Source organism: Myxocyprinus asiaticus, chromosome 13 (assembly GCF_019703515.2).
Source record: "Myxocyprinus asiaticus isolate MX2 ecotype Aquarium Trade chromosome 13, UBuf_Myxa_2, whole genome shotgun sequence".
NCBI classification, from domain to species: domain Eukaryota; kingdom Metazoa; phylum Chordata; class Actinopteri; order Cypriniformes; family Catostomidae; genus Myxocyprinus; species Myxocyprinus asiaticus.
This window is the reverse complement of record NC_059356.1, coordinates 4,509,936-4,527,237: the sequence shown is the minus strand read 5'-3', so window position 1 is coordinate 4,527,237 and position 17,302 is coordinate 4,509,936. Positions and strand designations below refer to the sequence as shown.

Sequence of the window (17,302 nt, the reverse complement as noted above, 5' to 3'; positions counted from 1 at the left end):
GTAGGCCTTCAAATACATCCACAGCTACACCTCCAATTCAGCACACCTCCTATCAGAAGCTAATTGGCTATTTGTCTAAAGGCTTGACATCATTTTCCTGAATTTTCCAAGCTGCTTAAAGGCACAGTTAACTTGGTGTATGTAAACTTCTGACCCACTGGAATTGTGATATAGTCAATTAAAAGTGAAACAATCTGTCTGTAAACAAATGTTGGAAAAATGACTAGTGTCATGCACAAAATATATGTCCTAAACGACTTGCCAAAACTATAATTTGCTAATATGAAATTTGTGGAGTGGTTAAAAAATGAATTTTAATGACTTTAACCTAAGTGTATGTAAACTTCTGACTTCAACTGTACACACACACACACACACACTATATATATATATATATATATATATATATATATATATATATATATATATATATGACATAAGGTCCCTTAACCAGGAAGTGGAAGGGGGTGGAGTTGGACACTTCCAGTGCAACAAAATGCATCGTCTAGCTACCAGAGAGGCAAAAGTGATGACATCTGATGTTGTTTTGTGAAAAGGGCTGATAAAGAGACACACCAAAGATGGCAACCACAGGACATGGAGACAGAGAAATATACAAAGCACCTGTATTAAAAAAAAAGAAATAAAAAAAAAAAGAAACCCAATATGAAGCCAATGTTGGGCAGCTGTAGAACGTGTGGGTGTGGTCAGCAGGGGAAAAAGAGCATCTGATACAAGAATCATCAGTTCCCAGAAACAATTTATGAGGTCTGGCTTTAGTAAAGTGAGTTCGGTGCAAACTTTTGAGTTGAATTAAGCTTAACCACTCTACGCGATAATGCGCTCAACAAGCCACGTGATAAAATGCGCAGGTTGATGGTCTCAGACGCAGAGGCAACTGAGATTCGTCCTCCTCCACCCGAATTGAGGCAAGTCACTATGCCACCATGAGGACTTAGAAGGCATTAGGAATTGGGCATTCCAAATTGGGGAGAAAAAGGGGAGAAACTACAACAACAACAAAAAAAAAAACTTAACCAAGCACAATCCAACTCTTTCTCCCATGTTAAGCAAGAGAGAGGTGAAATTCTAGATGAAAGCAACATATCATAAATAGAAGAGATAAGACTACCAGCTATAGGGGCTGTCAATATATTCTCAAGCAAATATTTTTCTGGTGAAATGAGTCCTAGCAAAATTACGAAGCTGGAAGTACCTGTATAAGCCTGTAGGATGTAAATGATCTTTGGAAATAAGGTCGTTAAAAGTAGCAAAAGAATTATAAAAAAAAAAGATCTGAAAAACAAACAATGCCCTTATCTCTCCATCATTTAAAAGTGTGATCAATAACAGAGGTTAAAAACAAGTGATTACTGCAAATAGGACTGAGGATGGAGAATGATTTCAACCTAAAATGTTGCCAATTTTTTTTCCAAATTTTCAATGTTGACAGAACAATGGATTTCTAGTGTAGCTGGAGGGACGCAGAGACAGCGGAGCAAAAACTAATGCTGCGATGGAAGAAGAAATGTATGAAAAAGCTTTTAGAGTACATCAGTTAACATCAGGAGCAATACACCAAATGAAAATCTTAGAAATATTAGCAGACCAGTAATAAAATAGTAAATTAGGCAGAGCCAAACTACCATCACGCTTATGTCATTGAAGTATAGTTTTATGCACCTTGGGAATCTTAATTGCCCAAATAAATTAGGAAATTATTTTATCAAGACACTTAAAAAAGGATCCAGGGAGAAAAAGAGGGAGAGACTGAAAAAGAAATAAGAGCTGTGGCAAAACATTCATTTTGATAGTCTCCACCTTCGGAACGGGTAGGCTGTCCCAATGTTTTAAATGAAGTTTATTTTGTTGAACCAACTTAGTGAAATTATTCCTAAAAAGAGAACTGAGAGAGTGAGAAATGTTTACACCCAAATAGTGAAACCCGGAAGGGGAAAAATTAAAGGGGAAGGCACTTTTAGGAATTTTCATAGTGTCATTTATGGGGAAACATTCACTTTTTGTAAAGTTCAATTTGTAACCCGAAAAAGAGCCAAAGGTGTTAAGCAGGTGCATAATCCAATCTGCACAGCCTACTGGGTCCTGAACAAACAACAACAGGTCGTTTGCATATAGAGAATGATGTTCTAAGCCTCCCCTATGGATACCAGATGTTAAAAGGGATGATTTTAAGGCAATAGAAAGTGGCTCTATGGCCAGAGCAAAAAGCAGAGGAGAAAGAGGGCAACCCTGTCATGAGGCGAAAGTATGGAGAACTTTCAGAATTAGTTCTAACACTTGCAGAGGGAGCAGAGTATACAAATCCATGAGATAATATTTGGCCAAAACCACATTTTTCTAATACAGTGAATAAATAATTCCATTCTACACGGTCAAATGCTTTTTCAGCATCGAGGGAGATTACCATTTTTGGGGGCCACAAATGGATTAAAAATTTTCTGATGTTCCCTAATAAACGCGTTCTGGTCATCAGATATAATATCGGGCAGACATGCATCTATGTGCCTTGCCAACACCTTTGCTAAGATTTTTATGTCTGCATTCAATAAACTGATGGGCCTATAAATACTACATAAAGTTGGGTCTTTGTTTTTTTTTGTTTTTTTATAGAATGGAAATGGATGCTTGATTCAAAGAGGCTGGGAGAAAACCCTGCTCCAGTGAATTATTAAACATATCAAACAGTAAGGGGGCTATTTGAGCTAAGAATTTCTTATAAATGTCTAAGGGAAAACCGTCGGCCCTGGTGCCTTATTACTCTGCATGAGACCAATACAAGTGGTGAGTTTGTCTAACCTGAGAGGTTTGTCCAAAGTCTCTGCCATGTTTGTATTAACAGTACGTATGCTTAAATTGTGGAAAAATGTATCCATTATAGATGAGACTGAGGGAGGTTGAGAAGTGTAAAGCTTGGAGTAAAAGGAGAAAACAGAATACATTTTGTGAGGGTTAGTAACAAGCTTGTCTGAAGAGTTATCTTATATCTGTTATAAAGCGGGATGCAGACTGATGCTTAAGCTGGGATGCAAGAAGACAGCCCCCTCTGTCCCCATGCTCATAATAGGTGGCTTTAGTTCTTTTATGCAAGTATTCTGCTTTATTTGTTGAGAGCAAATCAAATTGAGTTTGCAACTTTAGACATTTCGATTTAAGTTCAGGACTGGGCACACAAGAATACTGACTATCCACCTCCAAAACTGAGATTTCCTCATCTTTACTTGATGGGCACTATATGAAATAATCCTACCACAAATGAAGGCTTTAAATATCTCCCATAAAAGAGAAGCAGAGACAGCTTCTGTTTTGTTAGTCTCAATGAAAAACTTGATGTTTTTGGATAAAAATTCACAGAAGTCAATTCTGGCAAGTAGCCCTTTATGAAATTTCCACTGGGGCCGAGTCTTAGAATTGGAAGAGAAAGTGATGTCTAACATATGCGGGGCATGATCAGAAATAACAATAGCAGAGTAATCTGAGGAAATGACCAAAGAAAATAGGGCTTTATCAAGGAAAAAATAATCAATACAAGAGTAAACATTATGTACACTAGAAAAAAATAAAATACTTTATCAGGTGGGTGGAAAAAATGCCAGGGATCAACACAACCCATTTGACTCTTGAGTGTAATTAAGGACCTAGACATAGCTGAAGATATACTTGATTTAGACAGTGATTTATCAAGATTATTATTAACAAGTTAAGGTCCCCTCCAAAAATTAGATGATGAGTGTCAAGGTTTGGAATTTTTGAGAAAAGCATGGACAAGAAAGTAGGGTTGTCCCAGTTCGGGGCATAGACATTTACTAAAACTACCAGAGTTTGAAAAAGAATGCCACTGATTATTACAAAGCATCCCTCAGGATCAGAAATTACTTGCCCTGCCAAAAGCATGACTCATGTATCAGGATTTCTGTACCTCTGGCGCTGCCATTTTGCGCTAATGATGTCATTTGGAGCCAGAGTCTGTGCAGTAGTGATCATGGGGTGGAGTCGCAGTATCTTTAGACAGAGTATAATTCATATTTTTTCCATATTATTTTTTAAAATAAATAATAATTAGTAACTGCTAGCACCTGCTTTTTTTCACATAGCTAATGTTAAACTGCTTGTTATCTTAGCTAGCTAGCTAATAACATTAATTTACTGATTAGTTTACAAAGCAAATATTTAACTTACCGAAAAACCTGCAATAATCCCTCAGATCCCGTAGGTCGGCTAGTTTACAGCAAAACCACAATTTCTAACGGTTTTAAACAGACAATCACAGTTATGTATAGTTAAAAGTTTAAGTTAACGCTTCATCTCCTGACATTCCCAAAAAGAAGTCCACAGGTGCCCCTGTGACTACTTCACTCAGAGAAGCTGTCAATCACAGCTGTCAATCATGACATCACACCCCCTTTTTATAGCACCAAATAACTAATTAAAACCAAACTTATCAGAAAAATGAACACTTGAACATACATCACCGTGACAAGAACTACCTAAAATGACAGAAACCATCTTTGGGGAATTTTTTTGAGGTGTACTTTGATTTTATAGTTTGGCTCATGTCCCATCCGCTAACATGGAGGGGGCGGGGTTTATGACCTATAGTGCAACCAGCCACCAGGGGGCGATTGAGATGTTTTGACTTCACTTTTGGGGAGCTGTCATGTCATCCATCTTTATATAGTCTATGACCTGACCAATCCATGGTTTGCGCAATCTAGTATGGTCACTTGTACGCAGGTGTGTCTCCTGGAGAAATGCAATATAGGAAGATAGTGTTTTTAGGTCAGAGAAAACTTTAGGCTTAATTTTTCTGACCAACCCACATACATTCCATGTAATGATTCTAATGTCGTGTCCAACCACCCCCTTAGAGTTAGCAGAAGGCTTAGCCATTAAAACATATCAAAGGAAAAGCCAATGAAATTGAGAAAAAATACATACATACACAAGTAAAAATAGAAACCAAATAAATAAAAAAATCCTCCATCAAACAAAAACCCCATAACATACCCAATACGATAAAAAAAACAGAAACACAAGTGAATTTAAAAGGAACAAACAAAAGTCACTTGTTCTGATACTTGTCCATCTGAACATGGCGAGTGGCCAGGAAAACCTTAACACAATCAATTAAGTAGTGGAGTTGACTCCAACAAGCTTGAAGAGTTTAACACAATTAATACCAAGTAAATCACTTCTGATAAAGAATAAGCAGGTATGTTCTTCGAAAAAATGCCATGTCAGTTCTTGCAGTGGCGCTTGTGAATATAAGTCCAGCAAGAAAAGAGAGAAAAAAGAAAAAAAAACTTTATCAGCAAGTTGGGCAAAGAAATGAAGGCTAACTTGTGTGGTTATTTGAAGTCTATCAAATAATAACAAAGTACTAAAATAATCAAAAATGTGATTGTATTTTCAAAAGGTTATCAAACACTCGCTAAAAGACCCACACATTAAGATTATAGGATACAAGATAGTTACTCACCGGCAAAAAAAAAAAGAAAAAAAGGTTGTATTCCGAAGCAGTGTTCATACCCATTTTAACTATCGAAAAGAACTACCCCAAGAAGAGTCTCTCAGGGGCGTTTCACACCTGTTCGTTTGTACCTCAGGAGGTGGTCTGTGTACGGTTTGTTTGTGGGACCTTTTGTGGTTTGATTGATTTGTGCGATGTGAAATGAAGAGGTACCAGTCTGCTTTGCAATTTATGACACAAGTACCTCGTGGCTTGCCATACTGCATTACATCCTTCATGTTCCAGTCACAATTCACTGTCCACATATGGGAAATTTATGCGAATATAGATATACCATGATTACCATGACGTGTTTTTGTGTCTCATTCCGTTCTTGTTGTATTATTTGAGAATGTAAAGTTAATGGACTGGCTGCATTCAGAGCAGAGCAGTGCATTAAGATGAACCACTTTAAAATGCTCTGATGGGCATATTGTCTACGGAGGTTCCCGCCAAACTCCCACGAAAACACAAGCAAGGATTTTTATAGTTTCACTTTAAAAAACATTTTTTTGCACAATGGCAAATGTTCTTGGCTCATACACAATGTAAATAACACAGAGATACCCTCAGATCCATTATCTGTCAAATCTAGCTCGTTAGCCATCAAAGTTTTGGTGGTATAATCGCTCTGCAGCTTCAGGGGAGTCGAAATGATGCTCCATACCGTTGTACAACACACAGAGTCAGGCCAGGTAAATCATGCCAAAACGAACACCTCGCTTGTACAGCATTGTTGAACGAAGCTCTCCTTTTTGCCACTGAAGCACAGAAGTATTCGTCGAATTTGATTCTATGTCCCTTGAACAAGATCTCTTTCATGGCCCTCACCCATTTAAGCACAACTTCCTTCTCAATGTAATGGTGAAATCTCATTGTTACCAGGTGGGCATTTTGACCTTGGCGAGGTTTGGGTCTCAGGCTGCGATGAGCTCGGTCAAGCTCCGGTGGGGCAGAAAGGACGTTGCCAAGAACTTTGGCAAAAAAAATCTGTCAAGAACTGCCTGCCGATCCTTTCCTTCGATATCTTCAGGAAGACCAACCACACAAATATTCTGGCATTTAGAACGTGACACAAGGTCTTCCACGTTAGATCTTAAAGCGGCATTCTCCGAAAAAAACAACTTCGACTGAAGAATTGAGACCTCCTGCACAAGATGAGTTATCCTGTAACTGTGGTCGGTGAGACTAGTCTCCATATCAGTGATGGTAGTCGTTTGAGTCCCAATAGAAGCAACAGAAGAGCGAAGGCACTTGAAGATGAATTCAGCAGCATAGTGAGTTTTACAGTCATGTTTTTCCTTATCTTGTCGTTAGCGGGGTTGAAACGTCGCCCGACATTTTGCTGCTGTCTTGCCTAGGGTGAAACACCATGGTTTGAGAGTTATGTTTACGGCCAGCTCACGTACCTTTACTAATTAGGATCAGGTTACCTGGTGATAAAATGGCTTGTATTTACTACGTGCCAGTCAAAATAAGGTGTTATGCAAGAAAATTATGAAAGAATTCAGAGCATTGACACCACGTGTCTATCCACTACATGGCGGAACCGGAAATCCGTGAAGTTCTTTATTTTTATCACAAGTCCCATCTGGGTTTGTTTTGCAAGAGATCTTTTCTCCATCACTTGATCATTGACACGGAATCATTGTTGTTTGCTTGTTTGTGCCATGGACGTGGAAAATCTTCAAGTCCAAGTGAAATTTCATCCAAGTCTGTGACAAGTCCATTAAAAGTTAAACGTACCCCAACTCTAAATGACACACCATTACTTCCAGTTTGCTCATTACAACAACTCTGGGCAATGCCCTTTTTTATAACATCAAGGGCATTTACTGCTTCTCTCCAGAATGCACTCTCTCATGTCTTTTAAGGTGCTGTGACCGAATGAAACTCTTTCCACATTTACAGCATGTATAAGGTTTCTCTCCAGTGTGAATTCTCATGTGTATATTAAAGCATCCTTTACGCAAAAAACTCTTCCCACACTGAGAGCATAGGAAAGGCTTCTCCCCAGTGTGAGATCTTATGTGATCATTAAAGCTTCCTCTAGAATTGAAACTTTTTCCACACTGATGGCATGTGAAAGGCTTCTGTCCAGTGTGAATACTCATGTGCACATTAAGGGATCCTTTAGTCTTGAAACTATTACCACACTGATGGCATGTGTAAGACTTCTCTCCAGTGTGAATTCTAATGTGCACATTAAGGTCTCCTTTCTTCGTGAAACTCTTTCCACACTGTTGGCATGTGAAAGGTTTCTCTCCAGTGTGAATTCTCATGTGCACATTAAGCGATCCTTTCTTTGTGAAACCATTACCACACTGAAGGCATGTGAAAGGCTTCTTTCCAGAGTGAGATAAAATGTGTATTTTAAGGCCCGTTTTGTCCATGTAACTTTTTCCACACTGAATGCAGGTGAAAGGCTTTTCTCCAGTGTGGTTTCTTATGTGCATGTTAAGATTTTTTTTCTGTGTGAAACACTTTCCACACTGAGGGCATGTAAAAGGTTTCTCTCCAGTGTGAATTTTAAGGTGCATTCTAAGACCTTCTTTCCGTATGAAACTCTTTCCACACTTCGGACATGTGAAAGGTTTCTCTCCGGTGTGAGTTCTTATGTGTATCAGAAGGTTTTTTTTATGCATAAAACTCTTTCCACACTCATGGCAAGTGAAGGAATTTTTGGCTTGAGTTTTGTTTTGTGAGGAATTCTTCTCAGCCTGTGAGCAACTAAAAGATTTTTCTTCAGTTACAAAACAAGGATCCTGATACTGATGTTCCTCCTTCACTTTCTTCAGGTCTTGAATTTCCTCTTTCACTTCATTCAGTTCTTGACTTTCTTCTTTCACTTCATTCAGTTCTTGACTTTCTTCTTTAACTTCTATCAGTTCTTGATATTCCTCTTTCACTTCCCTCAAGTCTAAAAAGAAAACAAAAATAATAATATTAATGAATATCAATTAAAGTGACCCTCAATGTAATGGAAGAAATGGCTTTTACATCCATAACAATGGACTCTCCTCAACCACCACCTGTTGCCAGCAAATTTTAATATGGTTATTCAAGTGTTTTATCTACTACACATTAATTGTATTTTGTATTGTAGCCTAATAGTGTTGTCAAAAGGACAGTTGGTACTAAAATAAAATAATATTTCTGCAGCACCGGTAATACAGAGCACAGACTCAATCTGAAACCCGCACGCTGTCTGACTGACACACAACTGCTTTCAAATGCTCATATGCTTATATGAGTGTGTGCTCTGTTACTCCTTTTAATCTGAAATGCACAATTAATGAAATTAAAACCATGATCTGATGTTATATTACCAGCAGCTGTGGTTGCCAAACATTTACCGTAAAACATGCGTTGACCATGTTTCAGCCTTTACGGGATGTCATTTTGATGCCTGTATATTTTACGGTTCATCACCATTTATATTATTAAATGATATAAACTTGAAACCCTAACATTCTGGGATTATAAAAATTTGCTTTTCACATGATAAAGTATTGTTATTCACTGTAGTAACTGCAGAAAGGTACATAATGACAAAGTCCATCAATAGTGGCCCTTCCAGGATCAAAGACCAATAAATATGTAGGGACATGTAGTGTGCACAGTGTCACTCACACAAACACAGAACACCATCAGGGTAACACATGTGTAACTAAAATAATGCAATAAACATTAAAAAAACTACATAACTACAAAATATATAACACGGAACACCCCAAAGTACATAACTGATATTAAAAATAAGAAACATGAAACATTTCAATAAAATATAATGAAATGTGATGGGTCACACAGGGAATTCTGGGAATGCCTGAGTGAAATGCTGGATGTGGCCATGAAGGGAATACATGTTGGTTTCCTGATAGGCTATGAAACTGCACAGGAGGTTTTCAATGCAGCAGTTGTGATGGAGGAGACCATTGTAGAACACAACCTCAGTGATGTACCATGAAGCTTTGCATGCTTATGGGCATCATCTATTGTGTAAACCAGAGGTTCCCAACCCAATTTACATAAAGGCGCAATTTCAGAAAACATCAGTTCAACTCTACCTATAGATGAAGTTACTGTTTACAAATAAATGCTCCACCCTGCCCTTTCCTGGTTCTTTTGTTGCCCAGAAAAGAGCTGCTGTCTATGGGCGCTGTGCTCAGTTTGCACTGAAACAATATAACAGGAGGAACAGATCCTGTCTTCACCACCGCAGAACATGGACTACTGTATGGAACATGATCATATTGAAGAAAAATATGATTATTTATTGTATGTGGGTTAATAATTTAAGCAGTAAAGACACATATTGCATGTCTAGTCATAGATTTTATTTTTATATATCACATTTCTTAGGCTTTAGAAGTGTGTTAAACATGTGAGGATGTGCAATCATCCACCTGTTTCATGTCTGACATAATCATACAGGCTCACTAAAACAAGTTTAAACTTGTTTTGCTGATATTTCAGAAAATAACCCACATCATTTCTTCACTGTAACCCATAGATATTCCTGTATAATAACTTGTATTAACATTAAAATATTTACATTCTATTAAGCTTAAAAGATTATTTAAACTGCAGCGCTGCCTATTTCCACCATTGAAATCTGCTGCTCGAAAGAACCCGGAAACGGGGTTTCCTGCAGTGTGACGTCAGTAATTTTATTTATAGCCAATGTTAACATGAGTGTGAAATTAACCCCCCCCCCCCCCCCCCCACCAGCGGGTCTGCGAAAATGTTTTCAAAACGAAACCGGTCCGTGGTGCAAAAAAGGTTGAAGACCCCTGATGAATGAAGGGAATACAAGTTGGTGTCCTGATAGGCTATGAAGGTGCAGAGAAGGTTTTCAATATAGCAGTTGTAGTGGAGGAGACCATTGTAGAACACAATCTCAATGATGTACCATGAAGCTTTGCAATGCTTATAGGCATCATCTATTGTGTAAACCTTGAGTACCCAGCAGCTTTGAAGTACTCTTTTGAGTTTTTATAGAGAGTTGTGATGAGCTTCTGCATGGATACACGGATTAAGAAACAAACTCCTTAAAAATATTGTAAAAAATTCTGGCTAACCGATTAAGTTATGATGTCTCTTATACATATACAGGTGCATCTCAATAAATTAGAATGTCGTGGAAAAGTTCATTTATGTCAGTAATTCAACTCAAATTGTGAAACTCGTGTATTAAATAAATTCAGTGCACACAGACTGAAGTAGTTTATGTCTTTGGTTCTTTTAATTGTGATGATTTTGGCTCACATTTAACAAAAACCCACCAATTCACTATCTCAAAAAATTAGAATACATCATAAGACCAATTAAAAAAAACATTTTTAGTGAATTGTTGGCCTTCTGGAAAGTATGTTCATTTACTGTATATGTACTCAATACTTGGTAGGGGCTCCTTTTGCTTTAATTACTGCCTCAATTCGGCGTGGCATGGAGGTGATCAGTTTGGGGCACTGCTGAGGTGGTATGGAAGCCCAGGTTTCTTTGACAGTGGCCTTCAGCTCATCTGCATTTTTTGGTCTCTTGTTTCTCATTTTCCTCTTGACAATACCCCATAGATTCTCTATGGGGTTCAGGTCTGGTGAGTTTGCTGGCCAGTCAAGCACACCAACACCATGGTCATTTAACCAACTTTTGGTGCTTTTGGCAGTGTGGGCAGGTGCCAAATCCTGCTGGAAAATGAAATCAGCATCTTTAAAAAGCTGGTCAGCAGAAGGAAGCATGAAGTGCTCCAAAATTTCTTGGTAAAGGTGCAGTGACTTTGGTTTTCAAAAAACACAATGGACCAACACCAGCAGATGACATTGCACCCCAAATCATCACAGACTGTGGAAACTTAACACTGGACTTCAAGCAACTTGGGCTATGAGCTTCTCCACCCTTCCTCCAGACTCTAGGACATTGGTTTCCAAATGAAATACAAAACTTGCTCTCATTTGAAAAGAGGACTTTGGACCACTGGGTATCAGTCCAGTTCTTCTTCTCCTTAGCCCAGGTAAGACGCCTCTGACGTTGTCTGTGGTTCAGGAGTGGCTTAACAAGAGGAATATGACAACTGTAGCCAAATTCCTTGACATGTCTGTGTGTGGTGGCTCTTGATGTCTTGACCCCAGCCTCAGTCCATTCCTTGTGAAGTTCACCCAAATTCTTGAATCGATTTTGCTTGACAATCGAAAGGCTGCGGTTCTCTCGGTTGGTTGTGCATCTTTTTCTTTCACACTTTTTCCTTCCACTCAACTTTCTGTTAACATGCTTGGATACAACACTCTGTGAACAGCCAGCTTCTTTGGCAATGAATGTTTGTGGCTTACCCTCCTTGTGAAGGGTGTCAATGATTGTCTTCTGGACAACTGTCAGATCAGCAGTCTTCCCCATGATTGTGTAGCCTAGTGAACCAAACTGAGAGACCATTTTGAAGGCTCAGGAAACCTTTACAGGTGTTTTGAGTTGATTAGCTGATTGGCATGTCACCATATTCTAATTTTTTGAGATAGTGAATTGGTGGGTTTTTGTTAAATGTGAGCCAAAATCATCACAATTAAAAGAACCAAAGACTTAAACTACTTCAGTCTGTGTGCATTGAATTTATTTAATACACGAGTTTCACAATTTAAGTTGAATTACTAAATAACTGAACTTTTCCACGACATTCTAATTTATTGAGATGCACCTGTAGATCAGATGGGGTTTATTCGGGCTGTAGCTCTTCTGATAACATTAGACGTTTCATCAGTATCATGTGGTCAGTGGCTAATAATCAGACTCTGGTCACTGCCATCTCACTTGACACCGAAAAGGCGTTTGATATGGTAGAATGGGATTATCTTTTTAAGATTTTGGAAATATACGGGAATACTTTAATTGGATGGATTAAGTTACTTTATAGACACCTGGTAGTGGCGGTACAAACAAATGGATTAATTTCCAATTATTTTACTCTGGATAGGGGCACCCGGCAGGGTTGCCCTCTTTCCCCGTTATTGTTCTGTCTTGCCCTGGAACTATTAGCAGCCGCGATAAGAAAGGAAGATGATTTTCCAGGTATGGAAAATGGCGGTATGGTATGGCGCATAGCTTTTCCTTTACGCAGATGATATTTTATTATTCGTCTCCGACCCCACTAGATCTATGCCTTGCCTCCATAGAATTATTAATTCCTTTTCTAAGTTCTCAGGATACAGAGTCAATTGGTCTAAATCCGAAGCTTTGGCTCTGACAGCGTACTGCCCAGTAACGGCTTTTCAGCCGGGCGCCTTCCAGTGGCCCAAACAGGGCATTGAGTATTTGGGGATTTTATTCCCAACAAATTTTTGTGATTTAGTTAGTTAATTTTGACCCCTTAATAAAAAGGTTTGAGCGATGTGGGCAGGTGGGCTTCATTACATTTATCTATGATTGGGAAGGTTAATGTTATTAAAATGAACTGTATTCCAAAATTTAACTACCTGCTACAATCTCTCCCTGTAGATGTCCCCCTCTCTTATTTCAAGCAATTTGATAGCATTGCAAAGTCCTTCATTTGGAATGGTAAGTGTCCCAGATTACATTTCAATAAGTTACATAGGCCAGTTGACAGAGGAGGGCTAGGCCTACCCAAGAGTTTTTGTTTTATTATTATGCATTTGGTCTCAGACATTTGGCTCAATGGTCGCTTCCACCTGAGAGAGCCCTTCCCTGGTTTTGTATTGAACAGGAAATTCTTGCCCCCATTTCGCCATTGCAAAGCCTTTCTATCAAACTAATTGGAGAAGTTAATTTACACTCCGTAATCACGCATTTGCACTCGGTATGGACAAAAGTGTCCAAGGTGTTTAATTCGGACATCTATTTAAATGTTGCCTCGAGCACATGGCTGAACCCAAAATTATGTATTAATGCGTCCCCTTTCTGCTGGTCAGAGTGGATTGTGAGGGAGGATAATACACTCTGTGACCTATATGAGAGTGGAGTGTTGAGATCCTGTGAAAATTTGGTTCAACATTTTGGCATTCCCAGATCTCAGTTCTTTAGGTATTTAAAGCTGCACCATCTGTTCTGTACTATTTTTGGGAGCAGTATACACCCCACTAAAGTGGCAGATACTCTGGGAGTGGTGATTACTGCTTTTGGAAAAGGTCATGAGGCATCTGTGTATTACTCCCTGCTAATTCAGAGCCTGGGGGACAGAGATTTAACTTCTATCAAGAGATTATGGGAGAAAGGTTTCAACTTGGTATTGGAGGAGGGAGTGTGGGCTAGGATTCTAAAAAACGTCAAGTCTATATCTAGAGGGAGTTGCATGGCGCCATGCGAGGGTTGGACGTGCGAACGGCGAGCTCTGTACACTTTGCTAGTTTTTAATACTTATGTCATAAACTGGTTAAAAGACACTTACGTGCTCAAGGTGATACCCCCAGACAGGGCCCGCAGACCAGGGACTCAGTTTGGACGGTACAGCGGGAGAGATTCAGCATCAACTGTCGAGCATTTCAGTGATGCTGGCGAAGGTCGTAGCAGACTTGGAGGATCTTGCTGTAATATGTAGATCGATCACATCCATGGAGACAAAATTCACTGAGATGGTTACAAGAATGGCGGATGTTGAGAAACATTTGGAACGCGTTTGGGAAAAGTTGGAAGATTTAGATCATCATAGCTGGCGAAACAATGTCAGAATTGTTGGAATTCCTGAGAACGAAGAAGGTCGAGATAGGTGAAATTCCTAGACGAGCTCTTCCTGAATCTGCTCGACATAACAGGCCATAAGCTGGAAATTGAGCGAGCTCACAAGGTTCCAGCTTGGAGATCCGCGGAGGGAGACAGGCCCTGATCAATTCTGGCCAAATTTCTGAGATCATCCGATAAAGATTTTGTGTTGCGTGAGGTGAAGAGTAAAGGAAGGCTTTCTTGGAAGAACATTTTCTTGTTCCCACACTTTGCAAATTCGATAAGAGTGAAATGTGATCGATTCAATGAATGCATGAAACTCTTACATCAACGGAAGGTCGCTTTTGCACTGATGTTCCTGGCCAAATTGAGAATAGATACTAAGGATGGCCGCAAAATATTTACATGCCCACAGCAAGCGATGTCCTTCATAAAGTCAATAGAATGAGTAAGTCATTGTGTGATGCAGCCAAGTGGACCTGACTTACTGAACATTCACTTGTTTGTCCGAGGAACTGAGTGCCTTCTTTGTTTCTTTTTGTGCTGGTTCCGTCTAGCAGCTGGAGTATGTTTTGTGGAGTAACACTCCTTCTGAAGATTTGTGGATAAATCTGCACGTTATTTGTTCTTCTGCCTCCTATTGGTTTGAGTTTATTTTCTGGAATATTTCTTTTTGCTCTCGTTTATCAGCCGAGTGAGCCTAACTCACTGAACATTCACTTGACTGTCTGAGGAAACTGGGTGCCTTTTTTGTTTCTTTTAGTTTTGTGGAATAACACTCCTTCAGAACAGTTGTCGATGAATCTACACGTATTTGTGTTTATCTATTGGCTGGAGTTTATTTTACATATTATTTTCTGTTGTGTAATTCTGTCTAAAAAAATGTGTATAGAAGCACCAGACTTGAGCAATCCGATGGCAAAGTTGTCACGGGGGCTCTCGTATGCGTACATGCACTGTTTGTGTTTAGAGGGATGGACGCCGGTTGGCGCTGTCGTGCGTGGGGTTAATGCGTACATTTTTCTTTTTTCTGTTTTTTTTTTTTTTTGTGTACTGGGGGAAGTTCAGGGTTTGTTTGTTGCTCTAATGTTGAAATGTGGTTTTTATAATTTCATTTTTGACACACAGTCTGTTTTTTCTAATATGTCATAATGTCAGATGTCAGCATGAGTGGACAGTCTCTCTCCACGTGGAATGTGAATGGGTTGGGGCACCCTATAAAAAGGAGGAAGCTTATTTCTTTTCTTAAACGTAAGAAATATGATAGTGTTTTTTCAAGAAAAGCATCTTTCCCCGCAGGAAGCTGAAAAATTTGGGAAGATATGGGGTGGACATGTTTTCTTTAGTGCTGGCTCATGTAAGAGCAGGGGAGTCATTACATTGATAAGTAAACACATACAATTCAAATTTCTCAAACATATTAATGATAAATTAGGAAGAGTCATTATTGTTTTAGCAGAAATTCAGGGGCAAAGGTTGATTTTGGCTAATATTTATGCACTTAACTTTGATGATAAGGGCTTTTTTATAGATCTTGAAGGGATGTTGCAAGCCGCTGGCACCCCTCATGATATAATATTGGGAGGAGACTTTAATCTTTTGATGGACTCAGTCCTTGGATCATAGTGAAACGTGTAAGCCCCCTAGAGTAACAGTGACGCTTCACAGGATGTGTAAAAATCTTGGTCTTACAGATATTTGGAGACTTTTGAACCCATCTGGTAGGGACTATAGATTTTTTCATCACTGCATAAGATTTATTCTAGAATAGATTTTTTTTATTATCTCCAAGTCCCTCATTTCATCTGTTGTGGATTGCACAATTGGAAAATTTCCCAGATCTCAGTTTTATAGGTATTTAAAGCTGCGCCACCTGCTCTGTATTGTTTTTGGGAGTGGCACCCCCCCCCCAAAGCGGCAGATACTCTGTGAGAGGTGATTACTGCTTTTGGAAAAGGTTATGAGGCATCATTGTATTACTCCCTGCTTATTCAGAGTCTGGGGGACGGAGCTTCAACTTCTCTCAAGAAGATTATGGGAGAAAGATTTAAATTTGGTACTGGAGTAGGGAGTGTGGGCTAGGATTCTAAAAAACTTTAATTTTTTAGATTCTATTGGACCCCCTCTAGATTGTATAGGCTTGGTCTTAAAGACACACCCACCTGATGGAGACACATCCCATGCTTTTTGGGGGTGTGTTAAGATCCAGGAATTTTGGTTGAAGGTTCGAATTTCACTCTGCCCCAGACTCTGTATTTTGGGCTATGGGGCGGTCAAAAATTTGGGGGTTAAACACATAAAAAATTGGGTTCTGACCAGTGTTATGACAGGCAGACAAATTGTTTTAAGGGGATGGAAGTCGGCTGGAGCGCCCTCATTTCTGGAGTGGTGCGCGGAGATGGAGAGGGTGGCAGCTTTCGAGGAGGTGTCATGTTCTACACCTGGGGATCTGGGATTCATTTGATGGGAATTGGGGCAGTTATTTGGCATTTTTGGGGGACTCTCGGGGAGGGGCTGTGGAGAGGAGTAGTTTTAGATATGTATGATTATTATATTTAATTTTTTTTCTTTGTTTATTTTTATTTATTTATTTTCGTGTGTTTGTGTACTTATGTGTGACCACGGGGTTGTTCGTTGGGGGTCGGGGTGGGGTTGTTGATTGGGGAGGGGGAGGGGTAGTAGTGGGAGTTAAATGTTGATTCATTGTATATATAAGTTTTGTTTTTCTTTGTCATCTTTATGAATCAATAAAAAATGTTAATTGAAAAAAGAAAAACTCCTAAGGTACAATTTATAGGACAACCATGTACTGGTGTAGTCAATAGGTCTTGGTATTGGGAATCAGTGGCGCACCGTGCATTTCAAGTCTAGGCCTTCAGTGCGATTCATGCCATTAAGAAAACACCACTTCACAATTAATAAGACACCCTATGCTTATGGACATCGTTCATTATGTTGCAGCCAACTAATAATACTAACTGACATTTTAAAACATGTCCACGCACGAAAGCCAAAACTTGAAAAACACAGAATGCTCAAGCAAGCCTAATTTAAACTACAGCATAATTTTTTTGTGAAATGAACGTACGTTTCCCGAACTAATATACA

At 39.2% G+C, this 17,302-nt stretch overlaps 1 protein-coding gene across 1 annotated transcript in view; it reads right to left on the bottom strand.

Moving 5' to 3' along the window:
• Window positions 1-418: 418 nt before the first annotated feature.
• LOC127450378 (gastrula zinc finger protein XlCGF8.2DB-like) overlaps window positions 419-17,302 on the bottom strand; it is a 29,435-nt gene continuing 12,551 nt past the window's right edge. The window contains exon 2 of the mRNA XM_051714463.1: window positions 419-8,447. Within this exon, the coding sequence (XP_051570423.1) occupies window positions 7,360-8,447 (1,088 nt within the window). The 3' untranslated portion in view covers window positions 419-7,359. The remainder of the gene's footprint in view (window positions 8,448-17,302) is intronic.